Genomic DNA, 25,344 nt, shown 5'->3' with positions numbered 1-25,344 from the left:
ACTGTAACCTGCTATGGCTTTGACCTCATAAATTGCCATTCCTTTATCACTATAATCTGCTATGACTTTGACCTTATGACCTGTCATTACTTTATCACTGTAACCTGTTATGGCTTTGACCTCATAAATTGCCATTCCTTTATCACTGTAATCTGCTATGACTTTGACCTTATGACCTGTCATTACTTTATCACTGTAACCTGTTATGGCTTTGACCTCATAAATTGCCATTCCTTTATCACTGTAATCTGCTATGACTTTGACCTTATAACCTGTCATTACTTTATCACTGTAACCTGCTATGGCTTTGACCTCATAAATTGCCATTCCTTTATCACTGTAATCTGCTATGACTTTGACCTTATGACCTGTCATTACTCTATCACTGTAACCTGCTATGGCTTTGACCTCATAAATTGCCATTCCTTTATCACTATAATCTGCTATGACTTTGACCTTATGACCTGTCATTACTTTATCACTGTAACCTGTTATGGCTTTGACCTCATAAATTGCCATTCCTTTATCACTGTAATCTGCTATGACTTTGACCTTATAACCTGTCATTAATTTACCCTTGTAGCCTGCAATGACTCTGACCTTAGGACCTGACATTACTTTATCACTGTAACCTGCTATAACTGTGACCTTATAAACTGCCATTATTGTAGCCTACTGAACTTTGACCTTATAACCTTCAATTACTTTACAGTTTTAGCGTGCTCGACTTTGACCTTATAACCAGTCATTACTTTACTCTTGTATACTGCTATGACTTTGACCTTATGACCTGTCATTACTTTATCACTGTAACCTGGTATGGCTTTGACCTTATAAATTGCCATTCCGTTATCACTATAATCTGCTGTGACTTTGACCTTATAACCTGCCATTAATTTACCCTTGTAGCCGACTATAACTTTGACCTTTCAACCAAACATTGCTTTACCCCTAAAGCCTGCTGTGACTTTGACCTTATAACCTGTCATTAATTTTCTCTTGTAACCTGCTATGACTTTGACCTTACAACCTGTCATTAATTTTCTCTTGCAACCTGCTATGACTTAGACCTTATAATCTGTCATCATCTTATTCTTGTAACCTGCTATGACTTTGAACTTATAACCTGTTATTACTTTACTCTTGTAACCTGCTATGATTTTGACATTATAACCTGTCATTAATTTTCTCTTGTAACCTGCTATGACTTTGACCATATAACCTGTCATCATTTTACTCTTGTAACCTGCTATGACTTTGACCTTACAACCAGATATTGCTTTACTTTTGTAACCTGCTATGACTTTGACCTTATACCCTGCCATTACTTTACCCTCCTAACCTGCTATGACTTTGTCCTTTTAACATGTCATTATTTTACCCTTGTAGCCTGCTGTGATTTTGACCTTATAACCTGTCATTACTTTACTCTTGTAACTTGCTATGACTTTGACCCTATAATCAGGCATTATTTTACTCTTAAAACCTGCTATGATTTTGAACTTATAGCCTGTCATTATTTTACCCTTGTAACCTGCTATGATTATGTCCTTAGAACATATCATTATTTTACACTAGTAAAATAATGACTATGAACTTACAATGGGACATTGCTTTACTCATGTAGCTTGCTATGACTTTGACCTTACAACCAGACATTACTTTACCCTTGTTGCTGGCAATGATTTTGACCTTATAACCTGTCATAAATTTACTCTTGTAACCTGATGACTTTGACCTTATGAACCGTCATTACTTTATTTTTGTAACCTACCATGTCTTTGATCTTATAACCTGTCATTACTTTACTCTTAAAACCTCCTATGACTTTGACCTTATATCCTGTCATTACTTTACACTTGTAACCTTTTGTTACTTTGACTTCATAACCAGCCATTACATTACTCTTGAGGCCCGCTATGACATGTGGAGAAATAATCAAATAGTCCCGATTTACAAAAGGAAGGATGATGTGCAAGTGTGTGGGAATTACAGAGGAATTAAGCTAATTTCACATACAATAAAAATATATGAAAGGATTATAGATGGAAGATTGAGAATAGAAATCACAAATTGTGAAGAATAATTGGGTTTTATGCCAGGAATGAGCACAGTTGATGCAATATAAAATAGGAAATTAGAGAAGAGGTACCTTGGAGTGCAATGTTTGCTTATGACATTGTACTGACTGATGTAACCAGAGAAGGGGTCCAACTCAAGCTAGAAAATGGAGAGAACCTGAGAGTAGAGGCTTAAAAAAGTTAGCAAAATAAAGACAGAAAATATGTGGACAGGTGGAGAGTAATAGCAGGGAACAGTGAAATTAGGCCAAGATGACATAAACAAGGTTAGGTCCTACAAATATCTTGATTCTGTAATAAGCAAAAATGGAAACCTCGATGCAGAACTAAGTCATGGAATTAAGTGCGCATGGATGAATTGGAGAGTCCAAAAGTTAAAGGAAGGTTATAAAAAAGTGTTGTTAGACAAGTCATGCTCTATGGGGCAGAGATTTGGCCAATAAGGAAAGAGCAGTAAAGAAAAATGGAAATGGCCGATATGAGAAAGCTGTGGTGGATATGTGGTCTCTCAAAAACAGATAAGATCCGGAATTAATTAAGAAGTAGTAGCCTGCTATGACTTCGAACTTATAACCTGGTGTTACTTTATCCTTGTAACCTTTTAAGACTTTGGACTTTGACCTTATGACCTGCCATTACTTTATCACGGTAGCCTGCTATGACTTTAACCTTCTAACCTGTAATTGCTTTACCCTTGTAGCCTGCTATGACTTTAACCTTATGACCTGACATTTCTTTACCGTTGTAACCTTCTTTTACTTTGACCTTATAACCTGTCATCACTTTACCCTTTTGAGCTGCTATGACTTTGACCTTATAACCTGTTATTACTTTACCCTTGTAGCCTGTTATTACTCTAATATTATAACCTGCCATTACTTTATCACTGTATACTGTAAGGACTTTGACCTTTTAACTTGCCATTGTTTTACCCTTGTAGCCTGCCATGACTAATTATAACCAGATATTACTTCACCCTTGTATTCTGCTATGACTTTGATCTCATGACCTGCCATTACTTTATCAGTTTAGCCTGCTATGACATTAACCTTATAACTTGCCATTATTTTACTTTTGTAGCCTGCTATGACTTTGACCTTATGACCTGCTATTACTTTACCCTTGTAACCTTTTGTTACTTTGACTTCATAACCTGGCATTACATTACTCTTGCAGCCAGCTATGACATGTGGAGAAAAAGCTAAATAGTTCCCAATCTACAAAGGGAAGGATGATGTGCAAAAGAGTGGGAATTACAGAGGAATTAAGCTAATATCACATACAATGAAAATATATGAAAGAATTATAGATGGAAGATTGAGAAAAGAGACAACAATTTGTGATGCAGTTGATGCAATATAAAATCGGAGGTTAAAAGAGGTGCCTTGGAGTGCAATGTTTGCTGATGACATTTTGCTGACAGATGTAACAAGAGAAGGGGTCCAACTCAAGCTAGAAAGATGAAGAGAAGAACTTGAGAGTAGAGGCTTAAAAATTAGCAAAATAAAGACCGAAAGTATTTGGACAGGTGGAGAGGAATAGCAGGGAACAGTAAAATTAGGCCAAAAAGACATACTGTAAACAGGCTTAGCTCCTACAAATATCTTGGTTCTGTTATGAGCGAAAATAGAAACGTTGATGCAGAAGTAAGTCATAGAATTCAGTGTATATGGATGAATTGGAAAAGGTCATTAGGGATACTTTGTGATAGGAGGAACAGTGAAAAGGTTAAAGGAAAGTTTTATAAAAGTGTTATTAGACCAGCCATGGTCTTTGGGGCTGAGACTTGGCCAATAAAGAAAGACCAGAAAACAAAAATGGAAGTGGCCAAGATGAGAACGCTGAGGTGGATGTGTGGTCTCACAAAAACAGATAAGATTTGGAATGCATTAAGCAGGGGCAGTCAAAGTATCAGCGGTTTCAAAAAAAGCTCAGAAAAGAACACCGAAATGGTTTGGTCATGTCGTGAGGAGAGAATGTATGTCAAAAGGTTCTGAACATATAGATGGAGGGCAAAAGATGGATGGAAAGGTTAAACTTCATGTCGAAAGATAATTTATTGAATAACATGAAGGGGAAGGGTCTAAGGGAATAAGATACAGTACAGAGGAAGATGGAGAAGGCTGACTAGAAACAGCAACCCCATATAGAGATGAGAAAAGCTGGAGTCAAAGAAGAACTGGCCTACTATGACTTTGACCTTTTTACTTGTCATTAATTTACCCCTGTAGCCTGCTTTGACTGACCTTATAACCTATCATTACTTTACCCTTGTAGCTAGCTATAACATTGATCTTATAACCTACCACTTCTTTACCTTTGTAGCCTGCTTTGACTTTGACCTTATAACCTGCCATTAATTCGCCCTTGTAGCCTGCTATGACTTACCTTATAACCTGCCGTTATTTCACCTTTGTAGCCTACTATGACTTTGACCTTATTGCCTTCCATTACTGTTACCCTTATAGCCTGCTATGACTTTGACCATTTAAACTGCCATTACTATACCCTTGAAGTATGCTATGACTTTGACCTTATAGGCTGCCATTACTTTACTCTAGTAGCCTGCAATGATTATGACCTCATAACTTAACATTACTTTACCCTTGCAGCCTGCTATTATTATGCCTTATGCCTTGTCATTACTTAACCTTGTAGCCAGCTATGATGTGACCTTATGACCTGTCATTACTTCATCCTTGTAGCCTGCTATGACTTTAACCTTATGACCTGCCATTACTTTATCACTGTTGCCTGCATTGACTTAGAGATTATGACCAGCCATTAATTTACCCTTGTAGCCTACTATGACTTTGACATTATAACCGGCCATTATCATTGTTATTTTCATTGCTAACCAAGCTAACCAAGCTACAATCCTAGTTGGAAAAGCAAGATGCTATAAGCCCAAGGGCTGCAATAGAGAAAAATAGCCCAGTGAGGAAAGGAAATAAATAAATGATGAGAACAAATTAACAATAAATCATTCTGAAAACAGTGACAACGCCAAAACAGATATGTCATATATAAACTATAAAAAGACTCATGTCAGCCTGCTCAACATAAAAACATTTGCTGCAACTTTGAACTTTTGAAGTTCTACCGATTCAACTATCGGATTAAGAAGATCATTCCAGAATTGGTCGCAGCTGGAATAAAACTACTAGAATAACATGAAGTATTGAGCCTTATGATGGAGAAAGGCTGGCTATTAGAATTAACTGCCTGCCTAGTATTACAAACCCGACTGAATTGTCCAGGAAGATCTGAATGTAAAGGATGGTCAGAGTTATGAAAAACCTTATGCAACATGCATAATGAACTAATTGAACGATGGTGCCAAAGATTAATATCTAGATCAGGAATAAAAATTTAATAGACCGTTAGTTTCTATCCAACAAATTAAGATGAGAATCAGCAGCTGAAGACTAGACAGGAGAACAATACTCGAAACATGGTAGAATGAAAGAATTAAAACACTTCTTCAGAATAGATTGATCATTGAAAATCTTGAAAGACTTTCTCAATAAGCCATTTTTTTGTGCAATTGAAAAAGACACAAACCTAATGTGTTTCTCAAAAGTAAATTTGCTGTCGAGAATCATACCTAACATTTTTAAAGTCATACAAAGTTAAAGAAACATTATCAATACTGAGATCCGGATGTTGAGGAGCTACTGCCCTTGACCTACTTAGAATCATACTTTGAGTTTTGTTAGGATTCAACTTCATACCCCATAATTTGCACCATGCACTAATTTTAGCTAGATCTCTTATAAGGGATTCCCCAACCCCAGATCTACATTCAGGGAATGGAATTGATGCAAAGAGAGTAGCATCAAATACATATGCAACAAGCTTGTTTTCTAGACCAAACCACATGTCATGTGTATATAGTATGAAAAGTAATGGGCCAAGAACACTACCCTATGGAACAAAAGATATCACATTCCTATACTCACTATGGTGCCCATCAACAACAACTCTTTCAGATCTATTAAAAAATCTATAATAATGCTAAGAAACGACCCACCCACTCCCAACTGTTTGAGTTTGAAAACAAGGGCCTCGTGATTAACACGGTCAAAGGCAACACTAAAATCAAGGCCAATCATACGAACTTCCTGACCACAATCAAGGGATTTCTGTACAGCATTGGACGCTGTAAGAAGGGCATCACATGCTCCAAGGCCTTTACGAAAACCAAATTGCAAACTAGGGAATAGATGATTACCTTCAGCAAATCTATTAAGACGTTTTGCTAGAAGACGTTCAAAAACTTTAGAGAATATGGGAGTTATGGAAATTAGGTGTATGTGTAGGCAAAAATAAAATGAACCGTAACCAGATAGAGGAATCCAAAGTAGTAATGTCTGGCCAGTCAAAGGACCCAATAACTTTAAACCTCAAATCAATCAATTCAGCGGTAGTATTTCAACGGGTGGCTGGTGCCCTAGCCAACGTACGACCTATAATGTAGTGTCTACATTGCACTGCGGGAGGTGGACTGACATTAATAACCTCACCCCCACCTCTAATCCCATTGGACACAGCAACTTTGGGATATTTATCCTGATCTTAACAAACCTCAATGTTTTGAAACAAAGTTTTGGAAGATGACAGTTCTAACCTGATTTCTTTTATGAGCGTTGCTCACTTCACTCTAGTAATTGGATATAAATAAGAATAAATGTCTGTCTTTGTCTTCAGAAAATGTCAATTAAAAAAAAATAAAAAAACCTAAGATTAATGACTGGAGAACGTATGACAAAGAGATGGAGAACAGAGAAAACAAAAGCAGGTAATGGAAGTTAAAAATAACAGTCACAATATGGGAATAAACGATGAAATAATTCTTGATATGAATAATAAAAAGAATCTACATTACATAAAAAAGCAGCAAATAAACACAGATGAGATCACTTATTATAAAAAATAAAAATAAAATAAATGCACTAAATAAAAAGTATTCGAAAAGAATTGCAGACCCAATGCGGAAGCGTGCCTCTGACCTACCTCATGATTATGGATGTACATCCCGGTCAGCATGGAAGACCTGGAAGGGCAGCACATAGGGGTGGATGTGTAAGCCTGGGGAAAATAGGCTCCTGCATCTCTCATGATGTTCATCAGACGGGGCATGTAGTTCAAAGATCCTGTTTGACGAAGCACAAATAATCAAAAGATCAAATAATAATAATAATAATAATAATAATAATAATAATAATAATAATAATAATAATAATAATAATAATAATAATAACCGATAAAAACACTATATAAATTACTCGTTAAGGCATGAACATATCTTGAATAAGGATGCTGTCGCTAATTTAAAAGTTGTCCGACTCAAGCTTCTAATACAAATAAGAAAAATTATGAAATTGAATTTACAACAACAACACCAAAAACAAAAACAATGAGGGCGACAACACAAACAGGATGTTTACTTCAGCAGTTATATGTTTTATAAGAAATCTTTTCTTTATTTCTCATTACTCGTCTCTCAGTTATACTCATATTCATGAGTATAGCACCTAAATATATTCGTCAGATTAAAAAGCTATGCAAATAATTTAAAATTCTATTAATTCTACAAAATAGAATATGAACAGGTTGTAAATCAGGTTCAGCGGAATGCAAACAAATCCGTAATCGATACTGGGTTCTTTGGTATGCTTGATTCTTTCCTGATGCTTTACGATGTTTCTAACAAGTCACAGCTAATCTTCTTGCGATGAGAAGTCGAATGGAAACGGGCGTTCTTGTTTTCGCAAACTGCCTATATCCATTATGGCTAGGCAGGCTCTTGTATATGTAATGTGAATTATGTTTCTAAGGGTATAGTGTGGACCTCACGAGTCAGCAAATCGACTTAAAAATGATTTCTTGTGCCCAAGAATGTGGATGAGCCACTAGAGCACAAATTTTCCTGATGACTTGTGTCTGGGTGCCATGCACTTTTACCCTGATCCACATCTCTTGGTAGTGAAGCACATGGCAGTCATAAAGAATCTACAGGAATACCAGCAGATTTGGTTTTTATATCGGTAGACTATGTTTATCCTCTTCGGGGAATCCTGCTCAATAGGGGCGAGTTATTCTGCATTATCAAACTCCATGAAATTAACTTGTGCTATGTAAAACAGTGAACCTCAAGATACACTTCTAAACAACCAATATGAGAGCATCAATATCATCAACTATGTCACTTTAGTCCAGTGTCTGGAGGCTCTTCACTTCCAGAATGAGAAACCCAACCTGAACTTCACCAAGAGTTGCTGTTCCTTCCTATCAACAACAAGAAAATTCAATAGCTATTCAAGTGAGCAAACATAGATAACTATCTACCTTTTGCCCAAATTCAGTAACAAGGGAGCCTGTCTGCTGTGCCAAGCATCTCACACAATAATAATTTCCTAGCAAAAACATCTGCATCACCATAGGTCTATTGATCTTCGCTAAAAGGGAAAATAGTCCAGTGAGGAAAGGAAATAAAGAAAAATAAAATATCTTATGAACAGTGACATTCAAATAAATATCTCCTTTATAAACTATAAAAACTTTGACCAGCGAGTAGGAAAAAATCTTGATCTTCCAAGCTAACTCGAGGGAGTATCTATAAATTCAGCTCAAATCAACTACATTCTCAGCTGCAATACTTAAGATTTCTTCCCTTGCTGCCATCCAGTTAGGCTACACCGTGATCAATATCCTAATAACCTTCATCCCCATGAAAGAAATTAAAACAACTGTATAACAATTTAAGTATTCAAACAGCTGCCAGAGATGCCCCTGGCCTCCTAACTAGTAACATTTTCTCCACCCTTGAGGGAGAAAAATTATAATGAATGTCATCAAACTGTTCCAGTAACTGCTAAAAAAAACGAAGTAAATATCAAAACAGTAAAATTAAGGTACCTTAAAACTGGAATCATTTAACCCAGAGAGGACAATTATTCCACCACAGTTGTTATATCCTATCACAGATTAAAATGAAGGTAATAACTTCTACCAAGCTTACCACACAGTTAACACAAGTACCAACAAACACAATCCTGTTGACTCACTTAAACGTAATACTTCAGGCGTACCTTATCAAGTAGCTACAAAAGCCTAATTGAAATTGAAAAAGGGCATCATGCTCTCCCACACCATCCTGAAGAGGAAAACTCTAATGATAGGAAATATATTAAAATAGGGTAATGTCATAATTGTTTGATCACCACTCCAATAAATGTTGCAAAAATATTAGATTACACAGTACCCGTTTAAAAGAACATAATTTAAAATTCTTCCCCCAATCCGAAAGACACAGGAACATACACTGCCAAGAAATTCTCATTTCAGCTTCTTTCAAGGGCCCAATAAAAAAAAATGTATGAAAGATTGGGAAGTAAAGGATATTCAAACAAAAACCACACACACTGAAAACAAGATCATAATAAAAATAACATCAGTTTTCAGAATCATCCTCATAAACATTGAGATTTTCCAGCTTCAAACTTCAGCCAGGAGTGGTAAAGCACAAACAGCCCTTATGGGATGACATATGAACACTGATACATCCAATTAGTTTGGTCACAACTCTCTTTTAATGTGTACATGCAATCTCAATGGATCACAAGTTGGAAAATTAAGTTATTTTTGTTTCAATGGAATATGACTTCAGAGATGAAGCAGGAATCACTAACAATTTTGGTCTAGCCCTGATGCCATAGAGTGTAACTTTTTTTTATTAATTATGGATGAAGAAGTAGCAAACATAATGGCATAAGAGAAAAACCAGTACCAAGAGCAGTCCATTCTTGGACGCAATCCTAATACAAAGGAGATAAGGAGATGGAAGGCAGTTTTTTTCACCTAACCTATAGTCATTCTTGGCTTCTCTGTAAATGGCTCACGTAAATATTCATAGTGTTTGTGAGTATTGCTCAACTGACATTCATCTCAATACAAAAACATTTCCAAAATGTTTTAGCTTTGATAGGTATTCAGATATAAATATTTTTCAACTATTGTTGATTGATGAAGGGCAAATACATGGGAGAATGGATTGAAAAATTGAAACAACATGACCATGATATAAAATTGTTTCAGTAATATTTCCAGCCATTCCAAAATTTTATTACTGAAGAATAGCTTGTTCAAAGGGTGTCTGATATCAAACAATATATAAGAACTAAAAGAAATCGTTTGGGTTTAAGATACACACTATATGTGATTGTCTAACTGGAATGGCTTTAGATACCATTATTATTATTACTATTAGTAGTAGTAGTAGTAGTAGTAGTAGTAGTAGTAGTAGTAGTAGTAGTATTAGTAGTAGTAGAAATAGGAATGAATGGCGACCGATTGTAATGCAGTTCCGGTAGGCCCTGCTGCTCCTTCCGGTCGCCTTGGATGACAAACGTAGCAGCAGTAGGGGATTCAGCGTTATGCAGCTTCATCTGTGGTGGATAACGGGGGAGGGTGGACTTTGGCACCCTAGCAGTACCAGCTGAACTCAGCCGAGTCCCTCGTCAGGCTGGGAGGAGTGTAGAGAGGAAAGGTCCCCTTTTTTTCATTTGTTTGATGTCGGCTACCCCCCAAACTTGGGAGAAGTGCCTTGGTATATAGATAGATTACTTGCTAGGCTACAACCCTAGTTGGAAAGCAGGATGCTATAAGCCCAGGGAAAATAGTCCAGTGAGGAAAGGAAATAAAAAAAAAATATCATATGAACAGTGACATTCAAATAAATATCTCCTTTATAAACTATAAAAACTTTAACAAAACAAGAGGAAGAGAAATAAAATAGAATAGTGTGCCCGGGTGTACCCAACGATCAAATTCTGAAATATCCAGGGTCAGTGGTAAAGATTATGATAAATCCGGAAGTACATAAGTTTTACTTTTAGTACATTCCCCAATGAAAACAATGCTGCATATGAAAAATAAAGGGTATGCCAAAATTTACATGTAGTATATGGGAGAGCCATACAATGAAAAAAAAAGAGAAACCATGTGTTGACACTAAAGTGGAAAGACCACCATCAATTCAATTTCCTCACAAACATTCACATGGACGAGATGGAAAGGGGTTAAGATATTTCAAGACTGAGGAGTCCATTGTGAAACCGGATGCAATAATTGAGTTTGTTCAAAATATTCACCTCGTAGATAAATCACACATGCAAATATACTCGGAAGTATTGCATCAGTTCCCTCAATGTTTTAGACATAAGGTATATAGCTATATTCAGCAAGCAGTATCTCGCAACTATTTGCCCAGTGGTGCAGGTTCACAGATACCGCCATTCAATTCACATATAAGCTATGGTCACAGTTTCTTGGTAACTGGGAAATATATTAACCTGTTATCCTAGCTGTATATTGTCATCATATACCTGAAATTTAAACCATCATAGTTTTTATAATGATTATGAATTTTCTAATTAGGAACTGACTATTTTTTTTTTTTTTTTTTTTTTTTTTTTTGCTCCGGCCTACACTATTTTGGGGGTCTGGAGAGGGTTAATATCTTATTCACAGAGAATTTTCAAGTTTTGCCTGTTTATTACCTATCGTTTACTTATCGTAAACAAAATTAACAAAGATGACTTCTTTTTCTTTTGACCTTATTAATACCACTGTATTGCCAGGTTGGTAGCACGAGTCAACTTTTTCCATCTATTTCTTTTCCTTGTTCCTTCTTCCCCAAGTGCCTCCACACCCATATACCTTCTTACCACATCCATCTATCTAATCCACTGATGCCACCCACTCCTTCCCATTACCAGCATGATCTTAGCTCTCTTGATTCGCTCCACTGCTTTTCTTCTTATTACATTGCCATTATATTTCAGATGAGCTCCCCTAGCCTTCTCCTTTACATTACATACTGTACATCACACATTCTTCTTATATCTTCACTCTACCTCCTTTCCAATAGTCATATTCAGCAATCTATCTCAACATCCTCATCTCAGTTCCTTCTAACAGTACTTTCTTCTTCCTCTTAAGAATCCAAGTTTCTGCCCCATATTATAGTATGAGCCCAATAATTGTCTTATAATCTTTTCTCTTGTCTAAAACAATTTCAATTACTTTTCTCCATTTTTGGCATACTTCTTTCACTCTGTATCTGCACTTTCTCAGTAACTCCCTCCTCTGTTATCATTTATACAAAGTACTTAAACTCATTGTTCTCTTATATCACTGTACCCCCTTCCACTTGAATGTCTGTGTCTTCATGTCCTTCTCTACTACTAATTATTGTTAGTATTTCCTATGATTAATTGCAATCCTTTAATTTCTAAGGATCTTTTCTATAATAAAAACTTTTTTGCAGTTCTTCTTTGGAGTGTGTTATAATGACTAAATCATCCACGAAAACCAGCTCCCACAATTCTTCGTTGTTCCTTAATTATGTCAGTGTCTAAAATGATAAGTAACAAAAATTGACTCAAAGCTATCTCTGATGGAGGCCAACATCAACAGGAAATTCCTAGGTCTCCCCATATTTTGTCTTTTAGTGGTTTGTACCCCCTCCAACATCATCCTCGCTAACCTCACCCACTTTTTGGCATTCCTGTCTTTCTTAAAAAACCAATACATTAACCTTCTTGATACCCTCTCATATACCTTTTCAAGATCCATAAAACAAATATAAACATTCATGCTTCCTTCTATAAACTTCTCTTGGACTTCTCTTATTATGATAATAGCCTCCACAGTGCTCTTTCCTTTCATAAACCAAAACTGCTGCTGCTCATGTATATCTATCAACTAACTCAACCTTCCTTCTACTATTCTTTCTAGTATTTTGAATACAGGCTTCAAGGCCTGCCTATAATACCCTATATAAACATACAAATATGGTTAGGCCTACTAACCCTCACCCTGCTTTGTGGAAACATATAATTTGCATTATTTTTTTTTTAATAGGAATTTTTATGCTTTTATACATTCTTAACCAATGATATTTGCTATTACAGCCTTTATAGAAGTAAAACTATCGGTGATGAGAGAAATGAATGCCCTTTTGTGTTGTCCATTTTGTTTGAATTATTCACTTCTAAAACAGAAATATTTATATTATAAATGATACATACTGTATTTCCATATATATTAACAGTGTGGTACATAATTAACAGTGGGTATAAAGTCGAAATGAAATGTATCATTAAACAATTGTAAACATATAAATATATAGACTTTTATTAAATCCTTTTGAACATATGTGTATGAGTTAGCTACTTTGCATTTCAGCAGTGGACAAGCACCATTTAAAGCAAATATCTGCTAAACGAATTGCTGGATCAATATGATATTTCAGTACGCTGCCTTTTACATCCCAGCCTAATTTATGGTCAACCTATCTTATTGCTATACTGTATGTGTTACTGTAGAAGTTTACTGAAAGATATTAAGCCTAATTCAGTCAACATATCTAAGAGGTTCTACATAATTGGACAAGAGTGGGGTACTCTTCTAACTCTCCACCAACATCCCGAACAGTCCCCAGACCACTTGTTGCCTATCCCAATATCATATTCTCCCCCACCCCATTTCCCTCTTCATTCCCAGTCACACCATCCCTGTCCCATCTTGGAAGGGCACCCTGCCACAGGCTTAATTCACACCAAGTAACCAAACATTTAGTGTAAGAAAAGATGGCAGAAGTGGTGAGAGGGGAACTCGCTGCACAGTGAGGAAGTGACTAGGTGCATTTCCTCTGAGCAAGGTGTACTAGAAATTCCTGCATCAAACTGTACATAATAATTGAGTATGACAGTATGTACAGTATGTACGTATCATAAATTTTAATATTATCTAATAGTTACTGTTATGTTCCAATGAAAGGTGGGTCAATCTATTTATCTACCATGGCACTTCAACCAATTTTATGGGGTAGTCGAAATAAAAAAAGAAAAAGGGGATTACTCTTCTCTTTGTTCCTCCTGGCATGACGAGGGATTTAGCCGAGGTTGGTTGGTACTCCTAGGGTGCTACAGCCAACCCTCCCCCGTTATCCACCACAATGAAGCTTCATGTGCCGAATCCCCTACTTTTGCTACCTCAGTGGTCACCGATGCAACCAAAGAAAGCAGCAAGGCCTATCGGAACTGCGTCATAATTGCTCGCCATTCATTCCTATTTCTAGCACGCTCCTTTGCCTCTCTCACATCTATCCTCCTATAACCCAGAGCTTTCTTCACTCCATCCATCCATCCAAACCTCGGCCAAATCAACTTAACACATTCATATCCCCTCTAGCTGCTAATTCATTCTTACACACATTCTCACTCTCACTACTTCGTTCCTAACCCTATCTAATCAAGATACACCAGCCATATTCCTCAGACACAATCTTAAACAAATTCAATTTCTGTCTCTCCATCAGATTGGCAACAAACTCCCTTCTCGTGCATCTGATAACCTCACTCTTACCCACATTAACTCTCAACTTCCTTCTGTTACACACCCTTCTAAACTCTGTCACTAATCAACCCAACTTCTCCTCTGAGTCTGCAAACAATGCACTATCATCCTCAAACAACAATTGGTTCACCTCCCACTCATAATGACTCTCATCTATCAGTTTCAATTCTCAACCAAGTACTCAAGCATTCACTTCTCTTACAATTCCATCAACAAACAAATTGAACAACCATGGCAACATGACACATCCCTATCTCAGGCCCACTCTAACTGGAAACCACTCGCTCACTTCATTTTCTATCCTAACACACGCTTTGCTCACTGCTTACAACAACCTTCCACCAATTCTGTATAACCTCATCACATTCCGCATTGCTTCCCTACCAACTCTATCATAATCTTTCCACAGATCCATAACTGCAATATACACCTCCTTACTCTTTGCTAAATATTTCTCACATATTTGGCAAACTGTAAAACTCTGATCTTTACAACCCCTACCTCTCCTAAAACCACCCAGCACTTCTAAGATTGCATCCTCTGTTTTATTCTTAATCCTATTAATTAACACTCTACCATACACTTTTACAACCACACTCAACAAACTAATACCCCTAGAGTTACAGCACTCATACACATCTCTCTTGCCTTTGTGTAGCGAAATAATACTCTCACACACCCACTCTATTGGTACCATTGACAACATAAAACAGATATTAAACAATCTCATCAACCATTCAAGTACAGTGATCCCCTCCCCCTTCTTTTAACATCTTAGTCCTCACATCATCCATACCAGGTGTTTTGCCTACTCTTATTTCATCTAATGCTCTCCTCACTTCCTCTCATGTAATCTTTCTCTCCTTCTCATCTCCCATCACTGGCACCTCAACACCTGCAACAGCAATTATATCTCTTCCTCTCTATTATCCTCAACATTTAGCAACCTCTCAAAATATTCAGCCCATATTTTCCTTGCTTCATCTACTTTTAACAACCTTCTATTTTCATCTTCCACTGTTTCTTCATTTCTCGAGCTACCCTTCATTACTCTCTTCACATCTTTCCAAAACTTCTTCTCTTCATATGAACGGCCCAATCCCTGACCTCACCTCCAGTCAGCCACCCTCTTTGCCTCAGCTACCTTGTGTTCTACTTCCACATTTTCTCTCTATATCTTTCAAACTTCTCTACACTATTACTCTGCAGTAATTCTTCCAATGCCCTCTTTTTCTCTTCCACTTTCGCTCCTTCATTCTCCCTTTCACTACCCTTCCTCATGCTGCCTCTAACAATCCTTTTGCCACACACATCACTTGCAAGCCCAACAAGATTTTCTTTTACTAACTTACATTCCTCCTCCAGATCACACTAGTTTCTTTCACTTTCACCCTGCCACATGCCACTCCCAACCTTTCTTGATATAAATTTTTACCTCTGTTTTTTTTTTCAACTCTTCAACCTTCACTTACTCTCTTTTACATCCCCCCATTCTATGTCCCCTGTACCAACCGTGTGTCACACAATTGTACATAATTCCTTTTGTATATAATATGCTTGTATCTTCGCTCTTCCCTCGCACTCAAACGAACAAGAAAATTCATGTCTGCTGTTTTGCTCTGAACATTGTCTGTCTCTCGAACATGTTATGTCCTGTTGCCTTGAGGTTTTGTATATAAAGAAGAGTGTTCCTTAATATAAAAACTCAGTCGTTTTCAATCTGCCTTTGAGTTCACAACTCCTCTCTCGGCCCGTCACATTGGTGACCCCGGAGTGACTCGCTCCTCCCGCCTCCCCCACCCTCCACCTCTCACCGTTACTATGACGCTGTCAACGCATACCTTCTGCAGCAGTACTCGCCGTCGCCAGCCGCCCGTATAGCAACGCCTTTTCAGCTCTCTCAACAACCGTTGGGAGACCAAAGGGCTTCGCTCACCCTCGGGAAAATGACCAGTATCACTCGCCTGCAACCTGCCGCAGACAGCTCTCATCGTGAGGTGAACCTGCTTCGTGCCCTTATGGACAGCCACTTCATGACCTTCAAAACCTCCATCAACGCCTCCTCTCGTGACGAAGAGGACACCTATTCAACTTCAACCGAAGCTGACTTGAATGCTGTAGGACATACACGCCTATGAATGCCGTAGGACATACACGCCTATGAACGCCGTAGGCCTATGAATGCCGTAGGACACGCCTATGAATGCCGTAGGACACACACGCCTATGAATGCCGTAGGACACACTCGCCTATGAATGCCGTAGGACACGCCTATGAATGCCGTAGGACACACACGCCTATGAATGCCGTAGGACACACTCGCCTACCCCGTGACGAACCGGAGCGGCAACAGCCACCCATCATCCACCACTCGCTCGCACCCCAACCAACGACTTCTACAGCCACTCACTGTCGCTAATCGGCGCAGTTTTTACCACTACCTCTCCAGATTCAGGGCACCTATTTAACATGTTCAGTATGTCATTTTTAGAGGGGGAGCCATGTACCAACCGTGTGTCACACAATTGTACATAATTCCTTTTGTATATAATATGCTTGTATCTTCGCTCTTCCCTCGCACTCAAACGAACATGAAAATTCATGTCTGCTGTTTTGCTCTGAACATTGTCTGTCTCTCGAACATGTTATGTCCTGTTGCCTTGAGGTTTTGTATATAAAGAAGAGTGTTCCTTAATATAAAAACTCAGTCGTTTTCAATCTGCCTTTGAGTTCACAACTCCTCTCTCGGCCCGTCACACCCCACTCTTTTGCTACGACTAATTTTCCTTCAATCAAAAAATGATCAGACATACTGTTAGTCACACACCTAAACACATGTACATCTTTCAATCCTTCTTGTTATCAACACAATCCATTAATGTTCTTTCGACTACTCTTCTATTTGCCACTCTTACCCAAGTATACTTGTTTATAGCTTTCTTTTTGAAAAATCTACAACTTATCACCAGATCTTGTTAAACACACATATCTACCAGCATCGCACCTCTCTCATTTTCACTTGGTATGCCATACTTCTCAATGACACCTTCTACCTCACCAGTACCCACTCTGGCATTTAAGTCATTCGCCACAACTACATAATTCCTTCTACTGAGTCTTTCTACACATCTAGTTAATTCATCCAGAATTAATTTTGCTCTTCACTCTTCTCACAACCTGGCCAATACACAAAAACAAAAGCCTAACATTCCCTACCCAACCTAACCTTTACCCACATTAACCTAGATAATACCTCCTTCCATTCCTCTACTCTACTTGCCATCCATTCATTCAGCAATAAAGTCACACCCTTTTCAATCCCAGATAGTCGACCTGTCACTTCACCAAACATCACTCCACCATTCCTTTTTATCTTTATCTCACAAAAGGCCAATACATCCATCCTTCTATTCAAGAACATATTTCCAATCTCACACCTTTTACTCTCCACCATACTACATCCATGCAAATTCAGACACCACAAAATTAGAGCGGGGACCAGTTACTCTCCCACAAGCTCCTCAAACAACCATGAAAGTAATGGCTAATCTTATTGTTAATGGCCGTATAGCCAGATTATAACAGACATGTCTATGGCAATCACAAAGATCAGGTGAGTTTTAGTTTTGGCCAACCCAATAAAATCATTCATGACTGCTTCATTTGTTCTTCATTTTCTAAATAATCAATTTATGCCTCCATTGGATTCGTTTCGTCTCCCATATCTCTTCTCCCTCTCTCAGGTAACCCCAACTCTGGCCAACGGTATGACTTAAGCAGTGGAAGGGTGTAAATCATTGACTGTCGAGGCATGGCCAATAGCAACAAAGTCTAGAATGTTGTCCCTTTGGTCCCGCGGATGCAGGACAGCATTTGCTCTTCATCATGCCTCCATAGAATTGCACCATACTCGAAGTACATAATCATATCCAAACATCTACAACTACAGGAGATTCTAACATAACAGGTAATTAGTGATGGGACAATAAGGGAGGGACACAAGAGTGATGAGGGAGGCGAAGAGCTTGGGCGAGAAGAGGAGGGATAAGGAGGGCGAGAAATAGGAGACAGAAGTAAGGGTACTTATGGAATGGTTTTGGAAGGCGTTGTTGTTGGGGCGGGGGTTTCAGAACTGACATGGTTTCCTAAGAATGCGTCAACATGACTAGTCGGCTTTCCTTTATATCATTCACCAGTAAACTCGTAACATAACACTTGTAGCAATATGGTGTTGGCCAAAAATTAGGTTGGGATGTTAAAAGCAGTGTGCTGGAAATGCTACTGATCTAACGATTCGTTTCAGAGATATTTGCGTTAAACGTTGTTTGTCCTTCTCTGAAATGCATTAGTGTTTTGAAAACGTTACAAGATTCAGCTGTTAAAGTATTTTTGCACCACATGTCTTTCTCTAGTAGATTTCTAAATTATGTATAGTGGGAAGTAACTGGTGTTTAACGACCATTCAGTAAATTTAGCTCATATTATTAAGTTTATAACAGATTTTAAGCTATTCTCGGCTTATAATAGAATGACTTGAGCTTAAAAAAATATTGATGTCATGAAATTGACAACAATGTTTTGGATGCCCTATAAGGTACAGACTGGCGATTCCTTTTACATATCATTAAAAAAACGTAGATATCTCATATATGTTTTCACAAACATAAAGCAGCAGCTGGGAAATAAAATGCTAAGCTACAATTGTTACCATACCCAGCATGTATTAAAGCCTTAAATCATATAGCAGTCCTATGATAACAATTATTTGTGACATATATAATAGGCTTATAATGATACAAAGATCCCTATTATTACAGTATAATGAGGGATTAAGTTTCAAATAATACTAGGCCCATAGTAATACAAAATGACCATTGCCCTACTAGGTCTACAATTATATAGCATAGTATCACTTCCTATAAGAGGCCAATAAATGAAAGCATAACGGTCGATGCCTGTTTCTTATGACAAACATAATGGAAATGTAGAATTAATGAAATGAGCTAACATTACTTATAACACAGACAGATGGATGTGTGTGTGTGTGTGTGTGTGTGTGTGTGTGTGTGTGTGTGTGTGTGTGTGTGTACTAAATGCTAATTTTGATCAAATTGGCAGTCAACTGATTAGTTGGTTTGTCTCCCTTTCCCGCCCGATGGCTGACGTCACGGATAGACTAATAAAAAACATGTTTTTCCTTTTTTCTTATTGGAGATAAGAATGAAGATTTACATATTTCGATGATAATCTGATTACTTTGTCTTTAGTATAATTATTTGGAAGTAATAAAAAATGTATGATATGAAAACTAAGAACAGTTTTACAAATGAATGGTTTACTGCCAAATCCTCTTCCTCTTGTTTTGTTAAAGTTTTCATAGTTTATGTAGGCAATATTTATTTCAATGTTGTCACTGTTCTTAAGATATTTTACTTTTACTTTTTTACTTCCCTCACTGGGCTATTTTCCCTGTTGGGACCCCTGGGCTTATAGTATCCTGCTTCTCCAACTAGGGTTGTAGCTTAGCAAATAATAATAATAATAATAATAATAATAATAATAATAATAATAATAATAATAATAATAATAACAGATTGATGTGCCTCTCTAAACAAAATAGAAACTTCTAAAGAACAATGAAGAGCTTTCATCATCATGCACAACAATGATATGAGCGCCAGAGATATAGGTAGTGTATTCAATGTAAACAAAAGCATTATTACCAAGTGGATTCAGCGCCATACAGAAGGGCAGATATTTCTATTCCATGTTCACTACTGAAAAAGATGACATTGCAGGAGTGCCCACCGAACCTGCTATTTAAATGCAATTTGAAGCCTATTAGTCAATCAAAATGTATTTTATTAGTCATATAACATTTCTAATGACTATATCTTATTTACTAAAGTAAGACCTCCTCATGATAATCAAATAATGTCAGACATACCAAACACTAACCACTTTTTATTTGCATAAATAAGACTTTCTTTTAACAAATAAATCTTTATATAATGATAATCTGTAACACTTGGTACTTCTGTTTTTATCTAAACATAATGGAATATCATTATAATAATGATTGGGACCAAATACTTAATGACAGGCAATTTTCATGCATTTTAAGATTTTATTTGATTTAATTGTTTCTTCTTTGCAAATTTTAGAAAAAAATCTCAATCTAATTGATATACGAACTCTATTGTAGAAATTCAGTCTCAACAATATATTTTGTAAAGTAATTCCCTGTACAAAAATATATTTTTTCGTGTAGTGGATATAAGCCAATGATATATTCATAACCTCTACAAAAATGTCACTGAAGCAGTTCGCCTTGAATGTAGTAAAAAAACTTCTTGTAAAATATAGGCCATTTCAGTCGGGATTAAGTCGGAAAAAAATAGAGTAAGAAATATAACTTCTGCACAACATGACTGAATTTGCCCAGACCAGCTCCTTGAGAATTATCATCTTGAGCCATACGATCCCAAGGGTGGAGACCGAAGGGACGAAGAGATTGCCATGTTTGTTCTAGCAGAAGTAAGGGGCCTCGAGCAAGGAAACCGACTACAGCCTATAATTGTCTTGCAATGCGATCTGGGGCTTTGCCTCTCTTATTTCTACCAACAGCTCTTTCTTACAATTTTAGGATAGCCTTCGCTTCATGTCTGTTTATTACTTGTTTGCTGTTAGAAGAGAGAGAGAGAGAGAGAGAGAGAGAGAGAGAGAGAGAGTTTCTAGTGTTTGTTTGATTATATCAAGAAGTAATGAAGTAATGTATATTGAAAATCTGTACTTATCGAGACTACAAAATCTGTGAATTTGATTGAAGAAGTCATTTTTGCATATGTTGAGATTCTAGCTTTTTATCTTTTCTCTGTTTCTCTGTACACAGAGAGAGAGAGAGAGAGAGAGAGAGAGAGAGAGAGATTGTCTAAAGTTTGTTTGATTATATGAATGAATAATGTATATTGCAAATCTGTGTTTATCGAGACTACAAAATCTGTGAATTTGATAGAAGTCATATCTTTATATGTTGAGATTCTAGCTTACTTGATCTCTTCTTTGTTTCTCTGTAGAGAGGGAGAGAGAGAGAGAGAGAGAGAGAGAGAGAGAGAGAGAGGGAGGGAGGGAGAGAGCGTCTGTTTGTTTGATTATATGAATGAATAATGTATATATCAAATCTGTCATATTTGTATATGTTGAGATTCTAGTTTATCCGTTCTTTTCTCTGTTTCTGTGTAGAGAGAGAGAGAGAGAGAGAGAGAGAGAGAGAGTTCTCTGGTTCTGTGTAGAAAGAGAGAGAGAGAGAGAGAGAGAGAGAGAGAGAGAGTTCTCTGTTTCTGTGTAGAAAGAGAGAGAGAGAGAGAGAGAGAGAGAGAGAGAGAGAGAGTTCTCTGGTTCTGTGTAGAAAGAGAGAGAGAGAGAGAGAGTTCTCTGGTTCTGTGTAGAAAGAGAGAGAGAGAGAGAGAGAGAGAGAGAGAGAGTTCTCTGGTTCTGTGTAGAAAGAGAGAGAGAGAGAGAGAGAGAGAGAGAGAGAGTTCTCTGTTCTGTAGAGAGAGAGAGAGAGAGAGAGAGAGAGTTCTCTGTTTCTGTAGAGAGAGAGAGAGAGAGAGAGAGAGAGTTCTCTGTTTCTGTAGAGAGAGAGAGAGAGAGAGAGAGCGTCTGTTTGTTTGATTATATGAATGAATAATGTATAAATCAAATATGTCATATTTGTATATGTTGAGATTCTAGTTTATCCGTTCTTTTCTCTGTTTCTGTGCAGAGAGAGAGAGAGAGAGAGAGAGAGAGAGAGAGAGAGAGAAATCAAATTGTACCAGCCAATACATAGTTCGTTATATGTAAGCACATTCATTCATTCCTTTATTTTTCTTATTATTAATGTTTATATTTTCAACAAAAAAATGGAACTTTAAAGTTTAGATATAATAAATAATGAATATGAATGAATAAATTTACATAGAGAGAGGGTATTCTAGAAACTTATGGGCAATGATCACTCACAATATTACATATACTGTAGATCAAGAGCCCAGATGGTTTATTCCTAGTTTTGAACACTAAAGGCTTTACCCCTAGAGAAGGGGTGTCTACCCCTAACATCTATCAAAACTATGGAGTAGGTATATAAAGTGAACTCTAAATGCTAAAAGGAATTTTTTTAGTCAGAGTGAAAACCACGTTCGAAACTTGCGAAGCCTTCCTAGGAATCTCCTGAACACAGAATGAACAATGCCCGCAATTTGATTTTTTTCCACCACCAGCTTACAAAGAGGGATTCAAATTATTATTATTATTATTATTATTATTATTATTATTATTATTATTATTATTATTATTATTATTATTATTACTTGCTAAGGTACAACCCTAGTTGGAAAAGCGGGATGCTATAAGCCCATGGGCTCCAACAGGGAAAATATCTGTTAGGAAAGGAAACAAAGAAAAATAAAATATTTTAAGATGAGCAACAAGATATAAAAACTTGAACAAAACAAGAGGAAGAGAAATAAGATAGAATAGTGAGCCCAAGTGTACCCTCAGCAAGAGAACTCAAACCCAAAAAAAGACAGTGGAAGACCATGGTACAGAGGCTATGGCAATACCCAAGATTAGAGAACAATGGTTTGATTTTGGAGTGTCCTTCTCCTAGAAGAGCTGCTTACCATAGCTTAAGAGTCTCGTCTACCCTTACAAAGAGAAAAGTTGCCCATGAAAAATTACAGTTAAGTAAGAAGAATTGTTTGGTAATCTGTGTTGTCCTGTGTATGAGGACAGAGGAGAATGTGTAAAGAATAGGGCAGACTATTTGGTGTGTGTGTGTGTGTGTGTGTGTGTGTGTGTAGGCAAAGGGAAAATGAACCGTAACTAGACATAAGGATCCAATGTAGTACTGTCTGGCCAATCAAAAGACCCCTTAACTCTCTAGTGGTAGTAACTCAACCGGTGGCTAGTGCCCTGGCCAACTTACTATGAGAATAAACTCATACTTAGATACGTGTTCCATAATCTGGCACCGATATCAGTGATGAATCACACACCATAACAAACCCTGCCACCCAGAAGAATATAAAACCTTAACTAACCAGCAGGAAATACTTTTTTACCAATCTGTATAAACAGTCGTTTCACAGAACACAGACAACTCCGACAACATGAAATCACCCAACTGGCACACAGATTTCTTAGAATCACTCAATACAGTAGGATATTTACAGCCAGGTAAGCCTGTTATGCACATCCTCCCCCCATCATATATTTTGATTGCATAAGAATGGTCAATGAATCTGAGTGTGAAAAAATTGCTAACAGTCATAACCATAAACACAAGGAAAATAGAGAAGATAATAAGGCTTTGTAAACACAGAACTAACTAAAAGAAATCTAAAACTAAACTCTTCTATAACCTCATGCACCAGAAGTAAAATAATTGCAACACACTATAGGTGAAAGCTTCTCAACATGAGATGCAGAAGGCATCTCCAGACACAGCCTACAATGAAACCCTTTATTGTCACTAGACATGAAGCACAAAACATATCAGCTCGCAAAACATTAGAATATAAAGACATACACAGCTGGAACCAGAAACCCAACAATATACTAAGGCATATGTTATATAGTAAAACAAATATATCATTAGAGGCCGCTAACAGTGACCTACATATGTCATGCCATAATTCAAAAAAGGGAAAGTACAGCAATATACTCCGGAACATACAATTAGAGAGGCACACCAAGCAGCAACAAAACACATTTACGAATGACAGTTAGACATTAATGAAAAAGAAATACCATCACGCACTGGGAAAAAGTTAGATAAATCAGAAGCAGAGTGTTATAGGAATACTGCAAAATTCTGAAGTAAATACAAAAAGCAGTGCAATTATCTTAAAAACATAAAATTTTCAGTGATTTCTACTTTTCCTAGCTATACAAACCTGAGTCTCTAACTAAGTATGCAGTTAATTGTAAGCCTTGCTTTCTCCTTCATAAGGATCAACACGACACAGTATTCTAGAAGTTTTATTCCAGCTGTGACTTAACAAGACAGTTGAATCGGTGCTGCTTCCTTCATTCAGACTCACAGTGACGGTTTTTATGTTAAACAAATAGACATGATATGATTATCTCTTCGCAGTTTATATATGACAGATCTATTTTAACGTTGTTACTGATTGCCAGATATTTCATCTTTTTTACTATTACTTCTCCTATATAGTTTATTAATTTCCTTATTTCTAAGGGGAAAAAATAAGAAACGTAAGATGGTTTAGATTCTTATCTTTTGCACAAAAGTCGTCTAATACTCATTTCTAAATATTTCATATTAAGAATATATATGAAAAGAATTGCTTGGATTTCTATGACTGATGTGTGTTTGTAGACGTGCATACTTTTACGTATAACGATTGAGTTGAAGTGTTGATATATACAAAAGAATGATTTGACTGTTTAATACCTTTAACTACATGTTTGAAAATAAATTCGATTCAATGACGTAATTTGTGCAGTTCATTTATCCAAATAAAACCAACTTAAAACTCTGTTATTACAGAATAAGTTTAATAGTACAAAGAAATGCTACATTAAAGGTAGGTTAATAGCAACCGAACCCAACGTAGACTCCTTTACAATTCAGCGACGATTCGCCAGGTAAATCACTTTCATCCGGAACTGAACAAAAAACATTGCAAAATAACACTATATAGTATATATATATATATATATATATATATATATATATATATATATATATATATATATATATATATATATATATATATATATATATCAAATAAACCACATATTTTAATACATTAGTGTCTGGATTCTC

At 36.8% G+C, this 25,344-nt stretch overlaps 1 protein-coding gene across 1 annotated transcript in view; it reads right to left on the bottom strand.

The window, feature by feature from the left end:
- The window catches only part of Sulf1 (Extracellular sulfatase Sulf1), an 893,213-nt gene that overhangs the window by 457,410 nt on the left and 410,459 nt on the right, over positions 1 to 25,344 (bottom strand). The window contains exon 4 of the mRNA XM_068376733.1: positions 7,098 to 7,237. Coding sequence (XP_068232834.1) covers positions 7,098 to 7,237 — 140 coding nt within the window. The remainder of the gene's footprint in view (positions 1 to 7,097; positions 7,238 to 25,344) is intronic.

The sequence above is a fragment of the Palaemon carinicauda genome, chromosome 7 (assembly GCF_036898095.1).
Source record: "Palaemon carinicauda isolate YSFRI2023 chromosome 7, ASM3689809v2, whole genome shotgun sequence".
Lineage (NCBI taxonomy): Eukaryota > Metazoa > Arthropoda > Malacostraca > Decapoda > Palaemonidae > Palaemon > Palaemon carinicauda.
Note: the sequence above shows the minus strand (reverse complement) of the source record. Positions and strands in the feature narration are given on the sequence as shown.